The following is a 20,819-nucleotide window of genomic DNA, read 5'->3' as shown; positions in this document are numbered from 1 at the left end:
ATCATCGGTGTTTATATGTCCTGTTAAGTAGGGCGGTGTATATAACCCACGTAAGTAGTCCTTTTATGAATACCTCCCATGAAGAAGGTGATATGTATACTTCCTGTAAGGAGGTGTATAACTGCTGTGAAGTGGAGAATCAATACTGGTTTTCATTCTCGTCATGTATATATGAAAAAATCAATGTTTTTCCTTATACTGAAGGGTCTTTCTCTTGTGTTTATTCTGTTTTAATTTAGCATCGATCTCTCTTTTTTTTCTGTCTCTTATTTCTCTTTTGTCTGAACATTCGTAATCATCTGAGCAGCTCGTCTCGTTCATCTTCTCTTGCCTACTTTTTCTTTCGTGTAAAGCCAGTTTTCACGCTTCCTCAGAGGGAAATGTAAAGATTCTGTATTAGTTGCTTTCTCACTTTGGTTTAAAGCCATATAATGAGATATTTTACCCAGGCTACGTTTCGCTCTCCATGTACATATATATATATATATATATATCCTTGATAATGTGAGTAGTCACGAAAGCGCTTGGAATTTCTCTATTTTTTCAGAGTGGTTGTTTTGCATATTTTGAAATCACCTGTTTACTGTGATCTTATTGCATATATATATATATATATATATATATATATATATATATATATATATATATATATATATATATATATATATATATATATATATATATATATATATATATGTCATGCCGAATATGTAAAACTGGTCAATTAGCAAGAACTCATTTAAAATTAATTCCTTTCTGAAATTTTCTCTTATACGTTTAAAGATATATATTTTTCATAAATGTTAATATAAAAATTTATAATTTTGCACCAAAAGAATCTTAGAAAACTTACCTAACCTTATTATATCAAGCGCAATCTATTTTAGCCTAACCCAACTAAATATATTTTAGATTTGTTTACAATAATTTAATATTAAACAAACACAGTTAAATATATTTTTTCCGTTAGGTTCAGAATGATTTTGGCGAAATTATTGCATACACAAATTTTCACTTGTCCTATATGGCAAGATGAGCGTTGCTATTTAAGCCAAGATCGCAAGTTCTGCCTATTCGGCACGACATATATATATATATATATATATATATATATATATATATATATATATATATATATATATATATATATATATATATATATATATATATATATATATATATATATATATATATATATATATATATATATATATATATATATATATATATATATATATATATATATATATATATATATACAAAACAACCACTATGAAAGATTAGTGAAGTTCCATGCGCTTTCGTGACTACTCACATTATCAAGGAACTATGAAAGTAACACATCAAAGGAAAGCATATAAAGGGTCTAGACTACACCTAACAGTCACATCCCACAACAAACACCTGACATGCGACGATACCCGACTCAACATAGAGTTAAACTGTCTGTTTTCTCATCAATGTTTTTGAGAGCTTTGCGTATTTGAAGTCCAGAGTTCATAGATGAAGAAATATCCAAAATTTATGAATTAGCTAATGATCTGAAATACCTAAGAAATGTAATTGATAAATCTTTTAAAACTGCTAGAAATGCTTTTTACAATCCAAAAAGGGACAACCAGCCTTACTCAACTAAACGTATGTTGGTTCTCCTTTACCATGAAAACTTTGTTGATATGCCTTCTCTTCTTAAGACTTTTAATATCAAAGTTGTATTTAAAAATCTTGATACAGTAAAAAAAACTTTTGATAAAGAATTCCCCCCAAAATGCTGACGGATGTGTCTATAAGATTCCTTGTAAAATTTGCGATAAATTTTATTACGGTCAAACTGGTAAAAATCTCGAACTTAGATTAAAACAACATAAATATAGCATTAGAACTGGACAAGATTCCAATGCACTTTTTTACTCATTGAGAGATTTTAACCATCCAATTGATTTCCAAAAAGTTAAGAAACTTGTATCAAGCAAGTCCATGGTCGACAGGAATATAATTGAATCTTGTTTCATAAAAAGCAGTTTTGACAATAATATGAATATTTCCTTTGGTTTATATAAATTATATTCATTTATAATTAATAAAATTTGGGAAGAATTTAATAATACACTGGACAAATAATAAATCTTAGTTCTTGGGTAGAATATTTTGTTAGTGGGATGTCGTGAGGACCTATCTAGTTGAGCCAGCGGACCTACTGCAGTGTTCCTCTTTTCTTATGAGTCCGGTATTGTCGCGTGTCAGGTGTTTCTTTGTTGTGGGATGTGACTGTGAGGGGTGGTCTAGACCCTTTATATGCCTTCCTTTGATGTGTTATTTTCATAGTTCCTTGATAATGTGAGTAGTCACGAAAGCGCTTGGAATTTTACTACTCTTTCATATTTTTTTTTTTTTTTTTTTTTTGCATATTTTAAAATCACCTGTTTTTGCATATTTTAAAATCACCTGTTTTTGCATATATATATATATATATATATATATATATATATATATATATATATATTTATTATCACACTGGCCGATTCCCACCAAGGCAGGATGGCCCGAAAAAGAAAAACTTTCACCATCATTCACTCCATCACTGTCTTGCCAGAAGGGTGCTTTACACTACAGTTTTTAAACTGCAACATTAACATCCCTCCGAATAGGTAAAATTTGCTATTTTGGCTTAAATAGCAACGCTCCTCTTGCCGAATAAGACAAGCGAAAATTGGTGCATGCAGTAATTTCGCAAACATCATTCTGAGCCTAACGAAAAAAAAATATTTCATTGTGTTTGTTTATTGTTAAATTATTGTTAACCTATCTAAAATATATTTAGTTCGATTAGGCTAAATTAAATTGCGCTTGTTATAATAAGGTTAGGTAAGTTTTCTAAGGTTATTTTGGTACAAAATTATTAATTTTTACATTAACATAAATGAAAACAAATATATCTTTGAACGTACAAGGGAAATTTTTTAGAAAGGACTTAATTTAAAATGAGTCTTTCTAATTGACCAGTTTTACCCAATCGGCACTACAAGGCACTTTGCCTCATGTTCCGAGGGTTTCCGACTCTACCGGGTCGAAATTTATAGCATTGTGGCAGTCTCTGTGTTTATCTAACACATGCAGCAGCTAGGAGGATTGGTAAAGCATACCGTGAATGTAGAACCCCAGACCTGCTCAGAACATTCCAAGCTGCGCTAACAAATGCAAGAAATAGAAAGGAAGAACTTAGGCAACAGGAATGGGAACAGTTTGTTAGTGGGTTAAATAGGTCCACCCCTTTAAGTTTGGCTTGGAAAGGTATAAATAAAATAATCAGGAAAAAGACTGGCAATGTTGCTCATCCCTTTCCTCTTGAAAAAGCAAATGACCTCATAAATGACTGGTCCAAAACATCCAGGCATGAAAACCTTCCATCTCATATTAGAAAAAATTTAGAGAGTACTTCTGAAGAAATGTTGAAAGTGATTAATTTTATGAGCCAAAATGTTGATGAGAGTGATTGCCTCTTTACCGAGTATGAATTAGATAATGCATTAATTAAATGTCGATCAACTGCTCCTGGAGAGGATGGTATAACCTATGATATTCTCAGAACTCTTAAGGCACGTGCCTAATAACCCTTTGTTGGCACTGTATAATCTCAGTTACATTGAGGGCGTTCTTCCTACTTCCTGGACCAATAGTCTCATTGTGCCTATCCCTAAGCCCCAACAGCCTGATACATTTAGGCCGATCTCCTTAACTAGTTGTCTTTGTAAAACTTTTGAAAGAATGATGCTTAACAGACTGTACTACAGAATCAGACACCAACTTTCCCCCTACCTCTATGGGTTCATGAAAGGTAAAAGTGTGCAGAACTGTATTTCCACCTTTCTCACTGCACACACCTCTACTAGTTTTACCACTTTTCTTGATCTAAAATCTGCATTTGATATTGCGAACAGAACCGTTATACTACATGAACTAGCCAAAATAAATATTGGTGGTTACTTACTCTGCTGGATAATAGGATACCTGTCAAATAGAGTATCCTCTGTCCTTTACCAAGACTTTAGAAGTGAGTCTAAAGAAATGTCTTTAGGTACACCGCAGGGAGGAGTTCTTAGTCCCATGCTAATTAATATTCTGATTAATGCTCTCCTAAATGCTCTACCTGCCTCACCTAAACATATAGCTATAAGCTATGCTGATGATATCATGATCCATACAACAGGGCATAAGAAGATGAGTACCATTCTTAATGAAGCTCAAGCAATTTGTAATCGACTAGGCCTCATAATATCTTCCTCTAAAACAAAGATATTAACAAGCAAACGACATCCCCCACCCATCTATTTGCAGGGTGAAATCATTAGCTACGTTAAAACTTACAGATATCTTGGTGTAGAAGTACCCTTTAACAAATCCACTATTATTTTTTTTATTATTAACACACTGGCCGATTCCCACCAAGGCAGGGTGGCCCGAAAAAGAAAAACTTTCACCATCATTCACTCCATCACTGTCTTGCCAGAAGTGTGCTTTACACTACAGTTTTTAAACTGCAACATTAACACCCCTCCTTCAGAGTGCAGGCACTGTACTTCCCATCTCCAGGACTCAAGTCCGGCCTGCCGGTTTCCCTGAATCCCTTCATTTTGCTCACACTCCAACAGCACGTCAATATTAAAAACCATTTGTCTCCATTCACTCCTATCAAACACGCTCACGCATGCCCGCTGGAAGCCCCTCGCACACAAAACCTCCTTTACTCCCTCCCTCCAACCTTTCCTAGGCCGACCCCTACCCCGCCTTCCTTCTGATTAATGTTCTATATACCACAACTAAAAAAGAAATGCAAAGCTAGGCTAAATGCTCTCAAAGCTGTTGCTGGCTACAACCCCAACTATCGTGCTAATGTGAGAATCGTGAGAATGATGTACATAGCCTATGTTAGGTCCTTAATTGATTATGCTGCTCCCATGTTGATATTAGCTAGAGAAAGTTCTCTCCGACCCTTGGAGTTAATGCAAAATGAAGCTCTCAGAATTATTCTTGGTTGTCCCAGATCTACAAAAGTTCTTAACATGAGGAAGGAGCTTGGTATTTCTAGTATCAGTGACAGGATTGTTGAGATTAACACTGTACTCGGTATTAGAATGTTGAGAAACGAACCAGACACTGTCACAATGAATCTTACCAAGTGTCTAGAGGTAAATACACACAGATCTAAATGGATTGTGAAAACGTGCAATTGCATTAAGTTTTATAACCTGCATGAACTGTATCACTGTAGGCATCAAGAGCATTTCACCCCTCCGTGGAAGATGTATTCATTTAATATCACATACCTACAAGTCCCTCCCAAGAAGCTCATTGCTAGTAATCCCTTCCTTAAATCACTTGTTAGAGCAACTGCTCAAGAAGAAATTTCTCACCTAGCTGGTAGTAATAAGTTATCACAAGTTATATACACTGATGGATCTAAACAGAGCTGCATCTGCTCTTGTTGCCACCTCCCTAATTAAGAACGATAGTAAATTTGTTGAGTTAGGCATAAGAATTAACAACTGGGCGTCTACACCGTAAACTGAATTGTTTGCAATCCTAATGGCGCTAAAGCTAACCTATGACACTGAGCTTGACTCTATCATCATTACTGATTCTATGTCATCATTGAAGGCTCTTGACTCATATAATGATTCCAACTACATGCTCATTGGAGAAGCCAGGTATAGATACTCAAAAATTAGGGACAAAGGAATTAATGTACAATTGCTATGGATCCTATCACACATTGGATTACTCCTTCATGATAAAGTTGATATGTTAGCCAAGAAAAGTATCCAGGAGGAGAATGTAGAATATAACTTTGACATCATTTAATATCATTAGGAATAATATTAGGAGAGAAGTAAATATTGAAAATGATTGTTATAGGAATGCAGTTAGAAGCCTGAGTAGATCTATAACCCACTATGATAACATGAACGTAGATAAGTGTGTTTATGGAGCAACTTGCAATGTGAACAGACTGACTGATGTAATGGCCAGGCTTAGGCTTGGTTACAAGTACTTCTGGCAGTTTGGGAGACACACAGATGATGATCAAACTAAATGTAAATTATGTGATCAGGCATATGGTCACTCTCTTGAACACTATGTGCTTAATTGTCCACTTATTGAGGAATACAGAGACAGACAGTATAATAACCTATGTGACATGTCAAGATATCTTTTTAATGAAAATAAGATACCAGATATACTAAGCAAATTTTCTAAATTTGCTTGTAACAGATAAGTGAACTATAGATATGTAGATATAAATCCATATGTATTCCTGTTAACCCTTTGGGGCCTTGTTCCTAGGCCTTTTGTGTATCCATATGCTCTCGCGCTACCGTCCACAGGATGGATATGGGGTGCACAATAAACTAGCCACTTTGGTGGCAAAATCTATCTAATCTGTATTTATTGATCTTCTCTGGGTCCCCCTACAACTGGCAGCTCCACTCCCTTCAGCTTCAGAGTATGGTAAGTAGGTGTCAGCCAACGCACAAGTGTTGTCCCATGCAATCTGTTTATTATCCTTCCAGGGTAACCTTAGCATCTGAGTTCCCGTTCTGCTGGGGAAAGGGCTGTGGCGATACTTCGCTTGATGATGTCATTGACCTCCTCTTGTCTGGCTTACTTCCCTTCTGACGTATGACAGACGAGACCATGTAGCCCAAACTGATCAGCTGATGCCCTGCCGAAAATGCACGTATGTTTGGTGAGTATGGGGGCGGCTAGGCGAAGAGCTGCACCAATCCGAATGGCCTGCGGGTCGAGTCGAGTGCCCAAGGAAGAATGAGATAAAGCTAAAAGGAAATCTGACTGCGGTGCCTTCGTCGCTAGGAAAAGAGCTTTGTCCTTTCCTGAGGCATTGTTGAGCATAGTTTGGGCTATTTTCTTCACGATCGTTTTGTCCCAGTGGGATAACTTCCAGTCTCCGTCAGACGCTTGTCTGCTTAAAGTCTGCAAGGCTGTCCCACTGCGCAGCTGCTTCGGTCAACTTTGGGTCTTAGCTCCTCCAGCACCTCTCAAACGTTCATGCTGGTAGTGGTAATAGTAATAATAGTAAGGGTAACTTTTAGTTATGTGATAACGGGGTTTATCGGTTTAAGTAAGACTTGCTAATATCTCAGAGTCGACGAAGCTTTAATAATGTTTGAAATGGACGTCAATGATGGCTCAAGGCATTCTCGTTTGTTAGTATTTGGTTCTTTAATCATTAGGCATGTGTCACTGACTCTCATCAGATGTTTGATGGAATTCCGTGCTGTTGTACACGTGGATCGTTTATGTTATCGCTTCTACATGCCGTGATGTGTTCGCTCAGACCACATCAGACCCCCGACGTATTCCTTGGCATATCCTCCACGAGAGATTCGGTAACTACATTGTTGACTGCTTCAAGGTTCTCCACTTTGCTTCTGATCAAGTCATTGATGAATGTAGTATTGTTTTCACCTGCATCTAGAATATATGACTGCCATTAAATCTGCCGTACAGTAACATTTCCATGTATGTATATTTGATACGGTATTGTGGTCCACCCATCTTTAGGTGTTCCCAAGGGAAAGAGGGACCTTGGATACCTCTTAAGTAGCTGACAGAATTTCTTTTCTTCCTCCAAAGTTTTCTTTCGTTTATAACGTGAGGAGTATCTCTTCCGATCGGCTTTAGATTTTCATCTCTGGTGTACTAGTAATTAGGAAAGCCTCATTTAACTACTGGCATATGAAAGTGCCCTCTGAATATTTTTTTTATATAGACCCTTCCTTCATTTTGCTTTCTTTGCGATAACTTGAAAAAGTGTCTTCCGATCGTTTTCAAAATCTTCAATACTGGTAGAAAAAGGTTGGTATTGTTATTGGAGTGTCTATAGGTGTCAAGTTACCAGTTTTGTATTGAAAATGGTACGACACTTTTTCCCAGGAAATATTTTGAGTATGCCTCAGTCGTTAATGATTGATACATCTAATATCTACAAAAAAGATAATCTATAATTTTAGGAAGGGCAGATGCCAATTTGAGAGTACACTAACGTGATCAATAAATTTGGAAGAGTTTTATTTTGTGGGATTACTGAAGAATTTTTATTTAGACAAAGTTGAGAGTTTTAGCGCTGGTATGTTTTGTTTATAGGACAGTTCATATTGCTAATTCAATTCAATTCAATTCTCTATAAGGATTACAATGCTGAGTTAACAGAAATTTGGTTATTGTGTGGTTTACATGTAGTAAAATTGTGATTACAGAGTGTACCACTAGAACGCTTAACATGGCTAGGCATTTCGGGCAGACTTAGTTTTATTCTTAATTGTAAAATATTACAAATTATGAGGTAAGTTGGTATTATACCTAAGTGACTAAATACTAGTTTGTGAGTTTAGCAATGTGAATGCTTTTGTTTTGGCACAGTACATAGTTTCAGTATTGGAGTATCACAGGATTCATTATTTTAAGATTGAGATTAATATTTCTGTTTATGGTCAAATGAGTGAGTGAGTGTAAGTGTGAACCACCAGGTGGTATTCGTGTAGTTAGTTGACGGGGTGTATCAGGGAGATAAGATGTTTTCTAATGGTAGTTTTGAAGGTGATGAATGTGTCTGCAGTTCTAGAGTTCTCAGGTAGGGTATTCCAGATTTTAGGGCCTTTGACATACATTGAATTTTTGTAAAGGTTTAGTCGGACACGGGGAATGTCGTAGAGATGTTTGTGTCTGGTGTTATGCCTGTGGGTTCTGTCACAACTATCAAGAAAGCGTTTTAGGTCAAGGTTGATATTAGAGTTTAAGGCCCTGTAGATGTAGATTGCACAGTAGTAAGTGTGGATGTACTGAACTGGGAGTAAGTTTAGGTCTATGAAGAGTGGGGGGGTGTGTTGCCAGGGATGGGATTTAGTGATTATTCTTACTGCAGCTTTTTGTTGGGTTATTATTGGCTTTAGGTGTGTTGCTGCAGTTGATCCCCAAGCACAAATAGCATAGGTGAGGTATGGATAAATAAGTGAGTGGTATAGTGTGAGAAGGGCATTTTGCGGCACGTAGTATCGTATCTTGGAGAGGATCCCAACCGTTTTGGATACTTTTTTGGTTATATGCTGGATATGGGTGCTGAAATTCAGGTTGTTGTCAAGGTATAAGCCTAGGAATTTGCCCCCCATTATTTCTGGTAATTAGAGTGTGTCAATCTTAATGTTAATTTGAGCATCTCCTGCTCTGCTACCAAACATAATATAGTAGGTTTTGTCAGTGTTAAGCGTAAGTTTATTGGCTGTCATCCAAGTCGATATTTTAATCAGCTCCTCATTCACAATGGTGTTGAGGGTGGCAAGATTAGGGTGAGAGATGACATAAGTCGTGTCATCAGCAAAGAGGTGTTGGGATACGTTTGGAAGGTCATTGATGTATATGAGGAAGAGCAGGGGACCAAGGACACTTCCCTGCGGAACTCCAGTATCAAGTGGCCGTGTTGCTGATGCTGTGTCTTTAATGGTGACGTACTGATACCTATTAGTAATGTAAGATTTGAAATAAGCAAGCGCATGGCCTCTTATACCGTAATGATCAAGTTTGTGGAGTAGGATGTCGTGGTCTACTGTGTCAAAAGCTTTTCTTAGGTCAATAAAAATTCCTAGTGGATAGTGGATGGGTTGCATAAATTCCCATTTCTCAAGGAGGTAGACAATAACAAGAGCAGACAGGAGGAAATAGGGATACTGGTAGCAGAGAATCCTTTTAATAAAACGTTTCGCTCAAAGCTGGCCTTTATAAAGTATAAAGAAATCATCAAATACACCGCCAAATACACCTTATGGAGCTCTTTTGCCTTATTCTTGAATACTTGATAAAGCTGAGCCTTGAGAGAAATGTTGCATTTAAAGGGTTCTCCGCTATCAGTGTCTTTATTTGCCAGTTTCCTAATTATATTAATCAAATTTTGATATTGATCTCCACACACAATACCCGGAGACTGCAGGGGAGGGGGGAGGAATAATTACGCAAGCCACTAAATTTTGGAGACATATGTAATTCATGTTGAAGCTAAAATCAGATCAGCTGAAGTAAATATTAATCTGAAAAATTGCTGTACTCGAAATCTACACCGAGTTACTGTGTCAGTAATTACCTTTAGCCGTCTAGGAGAATTTTATTATTTTTAATTTAAATCCTATAGTAATTAGTACTAATAGGTTACATTGAAAATATTCTTTGTTTACAGGGATGTGATCTTCCGTGTGTTGTATCAGTGAAACTAACACGTGTAAGTTTGATTAAGATCGGTCTATTAGTTTCTTTGATATAAACAGGAGACCTTCCTCCTTTGAGAGTCACTCTCAGAGACTGAACACTGATGTGTCAAAACTCTGCGGGACTTGTATTAAACATATGCACGTAAACGCATTCATATATGTATGTCGTGCCAAATAGGTAAAACTTGCGGTTTTGGCTTAAATAGCACCGCTCTTCTTGCCGAATAAGGTAGGGGAAAATTTGTGTATGTAGTCATTTCACAAAAATCATTCTGAACCTAACGAAAAAAAAATATGTTTCATTGTGTTTGTTTATTATTAAATTATTGTAAACTTATCAAGAATATATTTAGTTGGATTAGGCTAAATTAAATTGCGCTTGTTATAATAAGGTTAGGCAAGTTTTCTAAGGTTCTTTTGGTTCTTTTGACACAAACATTTAACTTTTAGAAATACATAAAAATATATATATCGGGAAAAGTTAACGACGATATTAGCTTTTCATATGCAAAAACGAATTAATTAACATATCAGTAAATAACGATTATATGAATATTTAGTAATATTAAACGAATGACAAAAAATAACCTTGAAAAATTTATAGGTATATTAAAAAGTAAAAAACCAGGCAAGCTATTATTGTGAGGAGAGAGTTTGTTGCAAAGTGTGAGGAGAGTTTGTTGCAGTGTGTGTGATTAGAGTTTGTTGCAAAGTGTGTGAGGAGAGAGAGAGTTTATTGCAGTGTGTGTGATTAGAGTTTATTGCAAAGTGTATGAGGAGAGAGAGAGTTTGTTGCAGTGTGTGTGATTAGAGTTTGTTGCAGAGTGTGTGAGGAGAGAGAGAGTTTATTGCAGTGTGTGTGATTAGAGTTTGTTGCAGAGTGTGTGAGGAGAGAGAGAGTTTGTTGCAGTGTGTGTGATTAGAGTTTGTTGCAGAATGTGTGAGGAGAGAGAGAGTTTGTTGCAGTGTGTGTGATTAGAGTTTGTTGCAAAGTGTGTGAGGAGAGAGAGAGTTTATTCCAGTGTGTGTGATTAGAGTTTGTTGCAGAGTGTATGTGATGAGTTGATGGGTGGTGAGGGTCGTCATGGTAACACACCTGGCCCACCACGACTCTGCACGGAGAATTAATTTTGGGAGGACTTTGCTCAACTAGAACGTATGTTGTTATGGGAAGTACAGCGCCTGCGCTTTGAAGGAGGGATGGACATATGTTGCAGTTTTGTTGACTGTAGTATCGGTATGTCTCTGGCAAGACAGTGATGGAGTGAGTGATGATGTAAATGTTTCTTCTTTTTGGGCCACCCTGCCTTGGTGGGAAACGGCCGATGAGTTTAATATATATATATATATATATATATATATATATATATATATATATATATATATATATATATATATATATATATATATATATATATATATATATATATATATATATATATATATATATATATATATATATATATACATATATATATGTATATATATATATATATATATATATATATATATTTATATATATATATATATATATATATATATATATATATATATATATATATACATATATATATATATATATATATATATATATATAAATTACTTGTTTTTGAGAAATACATATACATACAGATTTATATCGTAGCAACATTTATACAAGTTGGGCCTAAAATGTAACTATAAACCTTGTATTAGTGCTGGTCTCGCCTAGAATTGTTTAAAAAACATATAAAGTACATTTTTGTTGTTCATCAAACTCTGCGGAGACCTTGGGGGAATCAAGGATGCTACAGGTGTTTATCCTGTGGATCGCAGTACAGGGATGTTAAAAGGAAGGTGGCAACTCCTGGATGATTTCCACGAGCCCTGGACTCACTTGTGTTAAACATGTCACATCTTACCCACAGAGGCCCAAAGCAAAGTATACCTGGAGTTTTACCTGGAGAGAGTTTCGGGGGTCAACGCCCCCGCGGCCCGGTCTGTGACCAGGCCTCCTATAATGAGAAGTATGAGACTGAATCTATTATCCTTAGTGTAGGAAGATTAAAACACATTATATATGAAGTTCTGTTTACAGATAAAAAGACATTTAAACAATGATAATGAGTAGTGCACCCAGCGCATTATCTCATGTTCATACAAACATTGCAACAGAACAATAATGAAGGTGACAAAATATGCCTGCCCAAGGGTAGGTAGATCGGATGAGCTTATGATTTGGTTTCTCTTTTGTATGGCGAAGCTGCGTAACTGCTGAAGGGAAGACTCAGTCCACCCTGACTGATAACTTCACCACCTATGCTACCCAAATCACTGATGATTTCCCCACCAAAACCGCCTACGTTATCGATAAGGCCTCCGCCGTAGCCTCCAATGTTATTGATAAGGCCACCACCCACACCGAGACCTCCAATACCTGCACCTCCAACACCGATATCTCCAATGCCTCCAGCACCGAGACCTCCAGCACCGAGACCTCCAACACCGAGACCTCCAACACCGAGACCTCCAACACCGAGACCTCCAACACCGAGACCTCCAACACCGAGACCTCCAACACCGAGACCTCCAACACCGATATCTCCGATGCCTCCAACACCGAGACCTCCAACACCGATATCTCCGATGCCTCCAACACCGAGACCTCCAACTCCAAGACCCACGTCTCCTACACCAAGACCAACATCATCAATGATGCCAGCACCCACGCCAAGTTCGTCCTGAGCAACGGCAGATGCAAGAGCATCCTGGAGGTCAACATCACCGGGCAAGTTGGGAACCTTCTCGCCATCGTAGTTGATGAAATATACTTGAGGGTTCTTGAGTGGCGGTGCAGGGACCTCGATGATCTTCTGTCCCACTTGTTTGTTCTGCTTATTGAGGACGTACACAATATTCTCGTACCTGGGTGGGGGCACGATGATAGGTTCGGGTTTCTTGACAGGCTCAGGCGTACGGATGAAGAGGACATTGTGGAAAATCTTTGGTGTGGGAATTTTTGGTGGTGGACCAACTGTTTCGATCAATGGCGGAGCAGCGAAAACGTGGACGGTTCGGTAGATTTTCGGATACACACACGCACCGTCGATTCTCCACACCTTGCCACCAGAGCAAATTTTCTCGAGAGGTGGTACTGGAACACCGTACCCTTCAGCAGCAGTGCATGCAACTACCGTCAGTAGGGTGAACAGCACCTGCGGTACAATAACAAACGGGAATGATTAGAAGGGGTATATACAAATATTGTCGAATAACAACTTTACTGTTACAATGCTAACAAAAATTCATACAAATGGAATGCAGATAACTTTTTAATAGATGTATGTGTCTCTAGTGTTAAAATATTATATTAAATGAATCACAGGTGAATTCAGCAGGTACCCGTGAGGGACATGGGTACATGACATGCAGACATGAGACATGATTTAAGGTGCAGATGTGTTAGAAACGGCCATGCTTAAAACAATCCCGCTACTAGGATGAGAAGACAGGGGAGGCAGAAAATGAGACCTGGTGAAGCCTATCATTTGTGGGCATATAGCTGGTGCAAACTTTATTATGTGGCACCATTTCAGTTGTTTTTAAGTGACTCCCGTCATGCATTTGTAATTAATCAATGAACCGCTTGAATAACGCCCGCACTTCCCACACACTCCCACAACCAAGTACAAGGATACACAACTAATTGTCAAAGAATATAATCACGATGCAGGATCGTAGAATGATCACTCATCAGGGTATCAAACACTTTCAACCAAAACATCTGGTTTTACAACATAGCTGAGTCTCTTGTCATAAAGCTTCTAGATCAGTTTCCTACACAGTAACAAAATGGAGCAATGATGTAAGCCTATTGACGCATGATGAGCGGATTCTTCTCAAATCCAGACTTGCTCGATCATCATACATTTGCCTTCCGTTTGTATGGTACATTTTATCTTTAATACTGCCTAACTCTGCACTTCACTACACTCCCTATGAATATGCTCATTTAGATTTGTTTTGTTTGTGACTTGAAAAAGCCCACTGCATAAGCGAAGCGTCATTTTTTTAGGCCACTATATGTAGCTCATACTCCACTCTCCGCCTATATTTACTGTTATTTTAACCTCTGTGTGTTAGAAGTGATCAAGGTCCCAGGTCAGAAACGTTTTCTAATATATCCTAGTGTTTGCTCTAGTGCCTTTTTAAACCAATTTGTTGGTATCAATTACCAAGGTTTATACTGCACCACATGTGTGTGTTTCCACAAGTTAAGTGCTGCTAGTTAACCTGGTCCGTAGAATAAGACGTAAAGCTTGGTTAACTGTTCATTATTTCGCTTGACAATGCTGTCACCAGTACTCCACTTGACAATGCTGTCACCAATACTGCACATGACAATGCTGTCACCAGTACTGCACATGACAATGCTGTCACCAGTACTGCACATGACAATGCTGTCACCAGTACTGTACATGACAATGCTGTCACCAGTACTGCACATGACAATGCTGTCACCAGTACTGCACATGACAATGCTGTCACCAGTACTGCACATGACAATGCTGTCACCAGTACTGCACATGACAATGCTGTCACCAGTACTGCACATGACAATGCTGTCACCAGTACTGCACATGACAATGCTGTCACCAGTACTGCACATGACAATGCTGTCACCAGTACTGCACATGACAATGCTGTCACCAGTACTGCACATGACAATGCTGTCACCAGTACTGCACATGACAGTGCTGTCACCAGTACTATACATGACAGTGCTGTCACCAGTACTGTAAATGATAATGTCACCAGTACTGTACATGACAATATCGTCATCAGTACTGCACATGATAATGGTTATAATTATGAACATAATTTTTAAAGTGGTGGACCAGTAAGCCAGTGGAAGGCCTCGACCAGATGACCAAAAGCTCCAACTGTGTGCCATCATATGACTAAGACCCGCGTCAGGAAACCCTTTGTCCTGTTTCCTGACGATCCTTACCTACCTTATCCTGCACACGACAATGCCATGCCACCAGTACTGCACATGATAAGGTTGTCGTCTAGCCTTACATTCTGGCGACATCAGGTGCATGTTTAGCCTCGGTGTATTTTCTAGTTATTTCCAGGGAAAGCCAAGCCTAGTTGCCTTAAGCAACTAGGCTTTTTCTGTTTTGAAACACCAACACATTCAATAAAAAATAATTAAAACAGCAAAACATTATGATATAGTGATGAATATCGCAGTTAGTTTCATAAAATCACCTAATGAACAAGAAGAAAAATCAAATTTAGTAAATATAATGTTTGTCAGGAAACAGGATAAATGTTTCTTGTTGAGAGTCTCAGATATATGACCCATAGATGGAGCTTTTGGTACCCGACCGAAGCCTTCTGCTGGCTTACCAGTCCACCCCTTTAAAAAATTATGGTTATGATTATAACCAATTTAATGCAGGTTAGATAAAATTCCTAGTGTTTTTATGCTATTATTACTAATTTCAAGCTATGTTCTTACGTTATGTAAATATTTTGTATTATCATAGGTAATAAATACCTCGTTTGAATAGAGATTTACATTAAATTAAAAGCGAATCAATTCTATATGACTTGATTTAAAACATCGTCCTATGAGAGCGGCGCCGGAGAGTACATCAGTGTCTTAGATATGTGGTTCAGGGAGTCGAGTCTTGTCTGATCGTTACTCCGCGTAGAGCATTTTTTTTTTAGGGGGGGGGGGCATTTTTTCTTTAAGTTTTAATTAGCAACTGATTTAATTGATGATGCCCGCCATGGTGAGTGGGGCAAGAAGTCGACAGGTGAGTATAAACACAGCAGTCGACATGTGAGTACAAACATACAAGTCGGCGAGTACAAATACAGCCAAGAACTCACTTGTCGAGAAGAAGGATTTTTGCACGATTAAAATTTTGGTGGAAATTATGCTACTTGTCATACCAGGTTAGGCAAGCTTAGAGCATATTCACTCACATTTCCCTATAATGACCGGACAATAACTGAATTAAATATAAAAATGGACGGGTGGACATCTGAATGAACAGTTTAACAGCCACGGTGATGTGTTAGACAGATTACTTACACAGCAAACCTTTAAATGCTAGACGAAGTTCCTGAAGAGTGAACTTCATCGCGTCTCTGATTCTTTATCGAGTCTCAGACTTTAATAAAATTTCTCAGTCTTTATCAAGTTTCTCAGACTTATGCAAACTGTTAATTTAAAATTATGTCTTTGTACCCGTGTATACTAATGGTTACAACGTGCGGCATGTTTGTAATGTTTGTTTATTGTGGTTGGCGTTGCGTTCAGTCGCGACTCTTAATTGTTCCTATGTCAAAAATACGTGACTGCAGCAGAACTCCAGATATATAACGAAATAAGTTAAAATTAAAAATGTTAACGAAGGAATATTCCTAATGGTTATAATCATAACCATGATTTTTAACTAAGTGGAGCGGTAAGCTAGTGGAAGTCCTCGGTCTGATGACCAAAAGTCCCAGCTGTGTTGCCACCATGTGACTGAGACCCGCGTCAGGAAACACTTGTCCTGTTTCCTGACAAACATTATACCAACATTAAAAACATTGTTGATTCGCGTTTTCTCTCAGGAGTTTGATAGAGGAAATTATTATTATTATTATTATTATTATTATTATTATTATTATTATTATTATTATTATTATTATTATTATTATTATTATTACTAGTAGTAGTAGTAGTAGTAGTAGTAGTAGTAGTAGTAGTAGTAGTAGTAGTAGTAGTAGTAGTAGTAGTAGTAGTAGTAGTAGTAGTAGTAGTAGTAGTAGTAATAGTATATTCGTGTTAAGCAGTGTTTGGGGAACAGAAAAGATTGGGGTAATCACGTTTGATGCGAGAAAAGCAAGGATAGCTTCAGTTTCTTAAATCCAGAAGCCTTCACCAGCAAGAGGACAGGATGAAAGATCGTCACGTCTGGTATACATATCTTCAGATATGACATCTGGGCAAGCAAGAGAACTTTGTTAATCAAGTAATGATAACTTTTCTCTATGGATATAATTTTGTGTTCCTCCATTACATGGCTAGATTTTTGGTCGCATTATACCTTCGGTGAAGTTTTCTTAAATCTTTGTGAGTCTTCCAGCACAAGGCATGGTGGAGCCTCGATCCTCCGTTCAGTAATCGTGAAAACTTTTCCTAACTGCACTTACAGTAAAGGTTAATGTATGATTAACACTGTCAAGTCCTACTGCTGCGTAATGTAGCTACTGCTCCTTATATTAAAAGGTAAGAAAGGTGCCTCATGATCTGCAACTGTTTCTGCAGCCGTGGTTTTAAGGTTATTAAGGCGTCCTGTTAGTGGGGCTCTACGATACATCGTCTTCTCACATCTCCTCGAATCCTATAACAAATTTTAAAACTCATTCCTAATTAAATTGGATTTATGACACTTATGTGACATTTTAGAGATACATTCTGTATTTATGTCAGACTTGAAATGGGTAAGTGAGCTTTTATGTCTTGCAACGATACAACAGATTTTACCGTGTTACAGAAGGCAGAGAAATAACGGAGGTGAGGTAGTTGTCACGTTCGAAAGTATTCCTGGCCACGCATGTCTGTGAATTGATACTTCACATGAATGCGTTAAACCTTGAGAGTACCAGCTAAGCATACTAGAAATACGGTCCTGTTCTAACGTTAATTGAATTGGAATCAGACAACTCCTTGGTATCTTAATTTGAAGACGTTTCGCCAGTGTTTGTATCAATTTTACTCTGAATACAGTAAAGATATCCATGTGTTGCATATGTGTCTATATTCATCAACTGTTGTTTTCTTTTCTCCCCTGCCTGAGGCGCATGCGGAGTCGTGATGATTACTGGTGTGGGGGTGAAAAGAACACCGTGCGAAACAAGCTTTCACTGGGACAACGTTTCGTTGCTAAAGCTCTATTTTGAGAAAAACGTTGTCCCAGTAAAAGCTTCCAGTGCATTTTGTGTTTCCACACCTCGACAAGAGGTAGGAAAAAAGTCGATCGCTCAAGTTGATCGTGAAAAAAATACACTGTGCTGTGGAGTTGATACATCGTAGCTGGAGCAACTGACAACAATTTCGTATCAATCGTTTGTGGCTGTTGTAAAGAGAGCAACTGGCTGTTGAAGCAACAACAACTGGCTTTTGTAGGAGCGGGGATAAGGGAGTCGTAACAACCATATCTGGCTACTTGACGCTAAATATGGCTGTCGGTTTGCCACCAACTGTTTACTACGTTATCAAAAAGTCCTGTGGGTTGTCCACTGGTACTGTTGGGTGACCAGTCCTGTTACTGTCACCAACCAGTCAATACTAGCTGTCACCAAGCAGTACTGGCTGTGTATCCAATAGGCAGTAACTGTGTCACCAGCTAGTAATAGCCATGTACGGTCCCCCGTGGCCTGGTGGCAAAAGCTCTCGCTTCACGCGGTGAGGGTCCGGGTTCGATTCCCGGCGAAGGGGTGGAAACATTGCACGTGTTTCCTTACGCCGGTTGTCTATGTTCACTCATCAGTAAAATGGATACCAGGGTGTTAGTGGACTGGTGTGGGTCGCATCCTGGGACCAAACTGACCTAATTTGCCCGAAATGCTCAGCATAACAAGAGGCTTTCTCTGTAGTAGTATGTCATTGATGTCAACTAGGACTGTATACCTTGTACATGTTAATAAAGACATTATTATTATGTGTCGGAAATTAATACTAGCTGTGTCACTAACCAGTACTGACTGTGCCACTAACCAGTGCTGACTGTGTCACTAACCAGTACTGACTGTGTCACTAACCAGTACTGCCTGTGTCACTAACCAGTACTGACTGTGTCACTAACCAGTACTGGCTGTGTTACTAACCAGTACTGGCTATGTCACTAACCAGTACTGACTGTGTCACTAACCAGTACTGACTGTGTCACTAAACATTACTGGCTGTGTCACTAACCAGTACTGGCTATGTCACTAACCAGTACTGTGTTACTAACCAGTACTGACTGTGTCACTAACCAGTACTGGCTATGTCACTAACCAGTACTGACTGTGTCACTAACCAGTACTGACTGTGTCACTAACCAGTACTGGCTGTGTCACTAACCAGTACTGGCTATGTCACTAACCAGTACTGACTGTGTCACTAACCAGTACTGAGTGTGTCACTAACCAGTACTGGCTATGTCACTAACCAGTACTGACTGTGTCACTAACCAGTACTGACTGTGTCACTAACCAGTACTGGCTGTGTCACTAACCAGTACTGACTGTGTCACTAACCAGTACTGACTGTGTCACTAACCAGTACTGTGTCACTAAGCAGTACTGGCTGTGTCACTAACCGGTACTGGCTGTGTAATCAACCAGTACTGGCTGTGTCATCAACCAGTACTGGCTGTGTCACTAACCGGTCTGGTTGTGTAATCAACCAGTACTGGCGATGTCATCAACCAGTACTGGCTTTGTCATCAACCAGTACTGGCTGTGTCACTAACTAATACTGGCTGTGTCACTAACCAGTACTGGCTGTGTCACTAACCAGTATTGGTTGTGTCACTAACCAGTACTGGCTGTGTCACTAACCTGCACTGGCTGTGTTACCAACCAGTACTAGCTGTGTCACTAACCAGTACTGGCTGTGTCAATAACTAGTACCGGTTGTGTCGCTAACCAGTACTGGCTGTGTCATTAACCGGTACTTGCTGTGTCAGTAACCAGTACTGGCTTTGTCACCAACTAGTATTGGCTGTGTCATTAACCAGTACTGGCTGTGTCATCAACCAGTACTGACTGTGTCACTAACCAGCACTGGTTGTGTCATTAACCAGTACTGACTGTGTCATCAACCAGTACTGACTGTGTCACTAACCAGTACTGGCTGTGTCATTAACCAGTACTGGCTGTGTCACAACCAGTACCGGTTGATGACACAGTACTGGTTAGTGACACAGTCAGTACTGGGTCACTAACCAGTACTGACTGTGTCACTAACCAGTACTGGCTGTGTTACTAACCAATACTGGCTATGTCACTAACCAGTACTGACTGTGTCACTAACCAGTACTGACTGTGTCACTAACGAGTACTGGCTGTGTCACTAACCAGTACTGGCTATGTCACTAACCAGTACTGTGTCACTAACCAGTACTGACTGTGTCACTAACCAGTACTGGCTATGTCACTAACCAGTACTGACTGTGTCACTAACCAGTACTGACTGTGTCACTAACCAGTACTGGCTGTGTCACTAACCAGTACTGGCTATGTCACTAACCAGTACTGACTGTGTCACTAACCAGTACTGAGTGTGTCACTAACCAGTACTGGCTATGTCACTAACCAGTACTGGCTGTGTCACTAAACAGTACTGGCTGTGTCACTAACCAATACTAGCTGTGTCACTAACCAGTACTGACTGTGTCACTAACCAGTAATGACTGTGTCACTAACCAGTACTGTGTCACTAAGCAGTACTGGCTGTGTCACTAACCGGTACTGGCTGTGTAATCAACCAGTACTGGCTGTGTCATCAACCAG

At 38.7% G+C, this 20,819-nt stretch overlaps 1 protein-coding gene across 2 annotated transcripts in view; it reads right to left on the bottom strand.

The window, feature by feature from the left end:
* Positions 1-12,327: 12,327 nt before the first annotated feature.
* LOC128685219 (uncharacterized) overlaps positions 12,328-20,819 on the bottom strand; it is a 9,873-nt gene continuing 1,381 nt past the window's right edge. Inside the window, exons 2-3 of one of the 2 annotated variants that reach the window (XM_070082882.1) lie at positions 12,880-13,468; positions 12,328-12,825 (exon numbers count right to left, since the gene is read on the bottom strand). In XM_070082882.1, the coding sequence (XP_069938983.1) occupies positions 12,485-12,825; positions 12,880-13,468 (930 nt within the window). In that variant the 3' untranslated portion in view covers positions 12,328-12,484. Of the gene's footprint in view, positions 13,469-20,819 lie in introns of both variants that reach the window. The other variant, XM_070082880.1, reaches the window with a different exon arrangement.

This window comes from Cherax quadricarinatus, chromosome 8 (assembly GCF_038502225.1).
Source record: "Cherax quadricarinatus isolate ZL_2023a chromosome 8, ASM3850222v1, whole genome shotgun sequence".
Taxonomy (NCBI): domain Eukaryota; kingdom Metazoa; phylum Arthropoda; class Malacostraca; order Decapoda; family Parastacidae; genus Cherax; species Cherax quadricarinatus.
The sequence above is the reverse complement of the archived record's forward strand: the minus strand, read 5'-3'. Positions and strand labels throughout refer to the sequence as shown.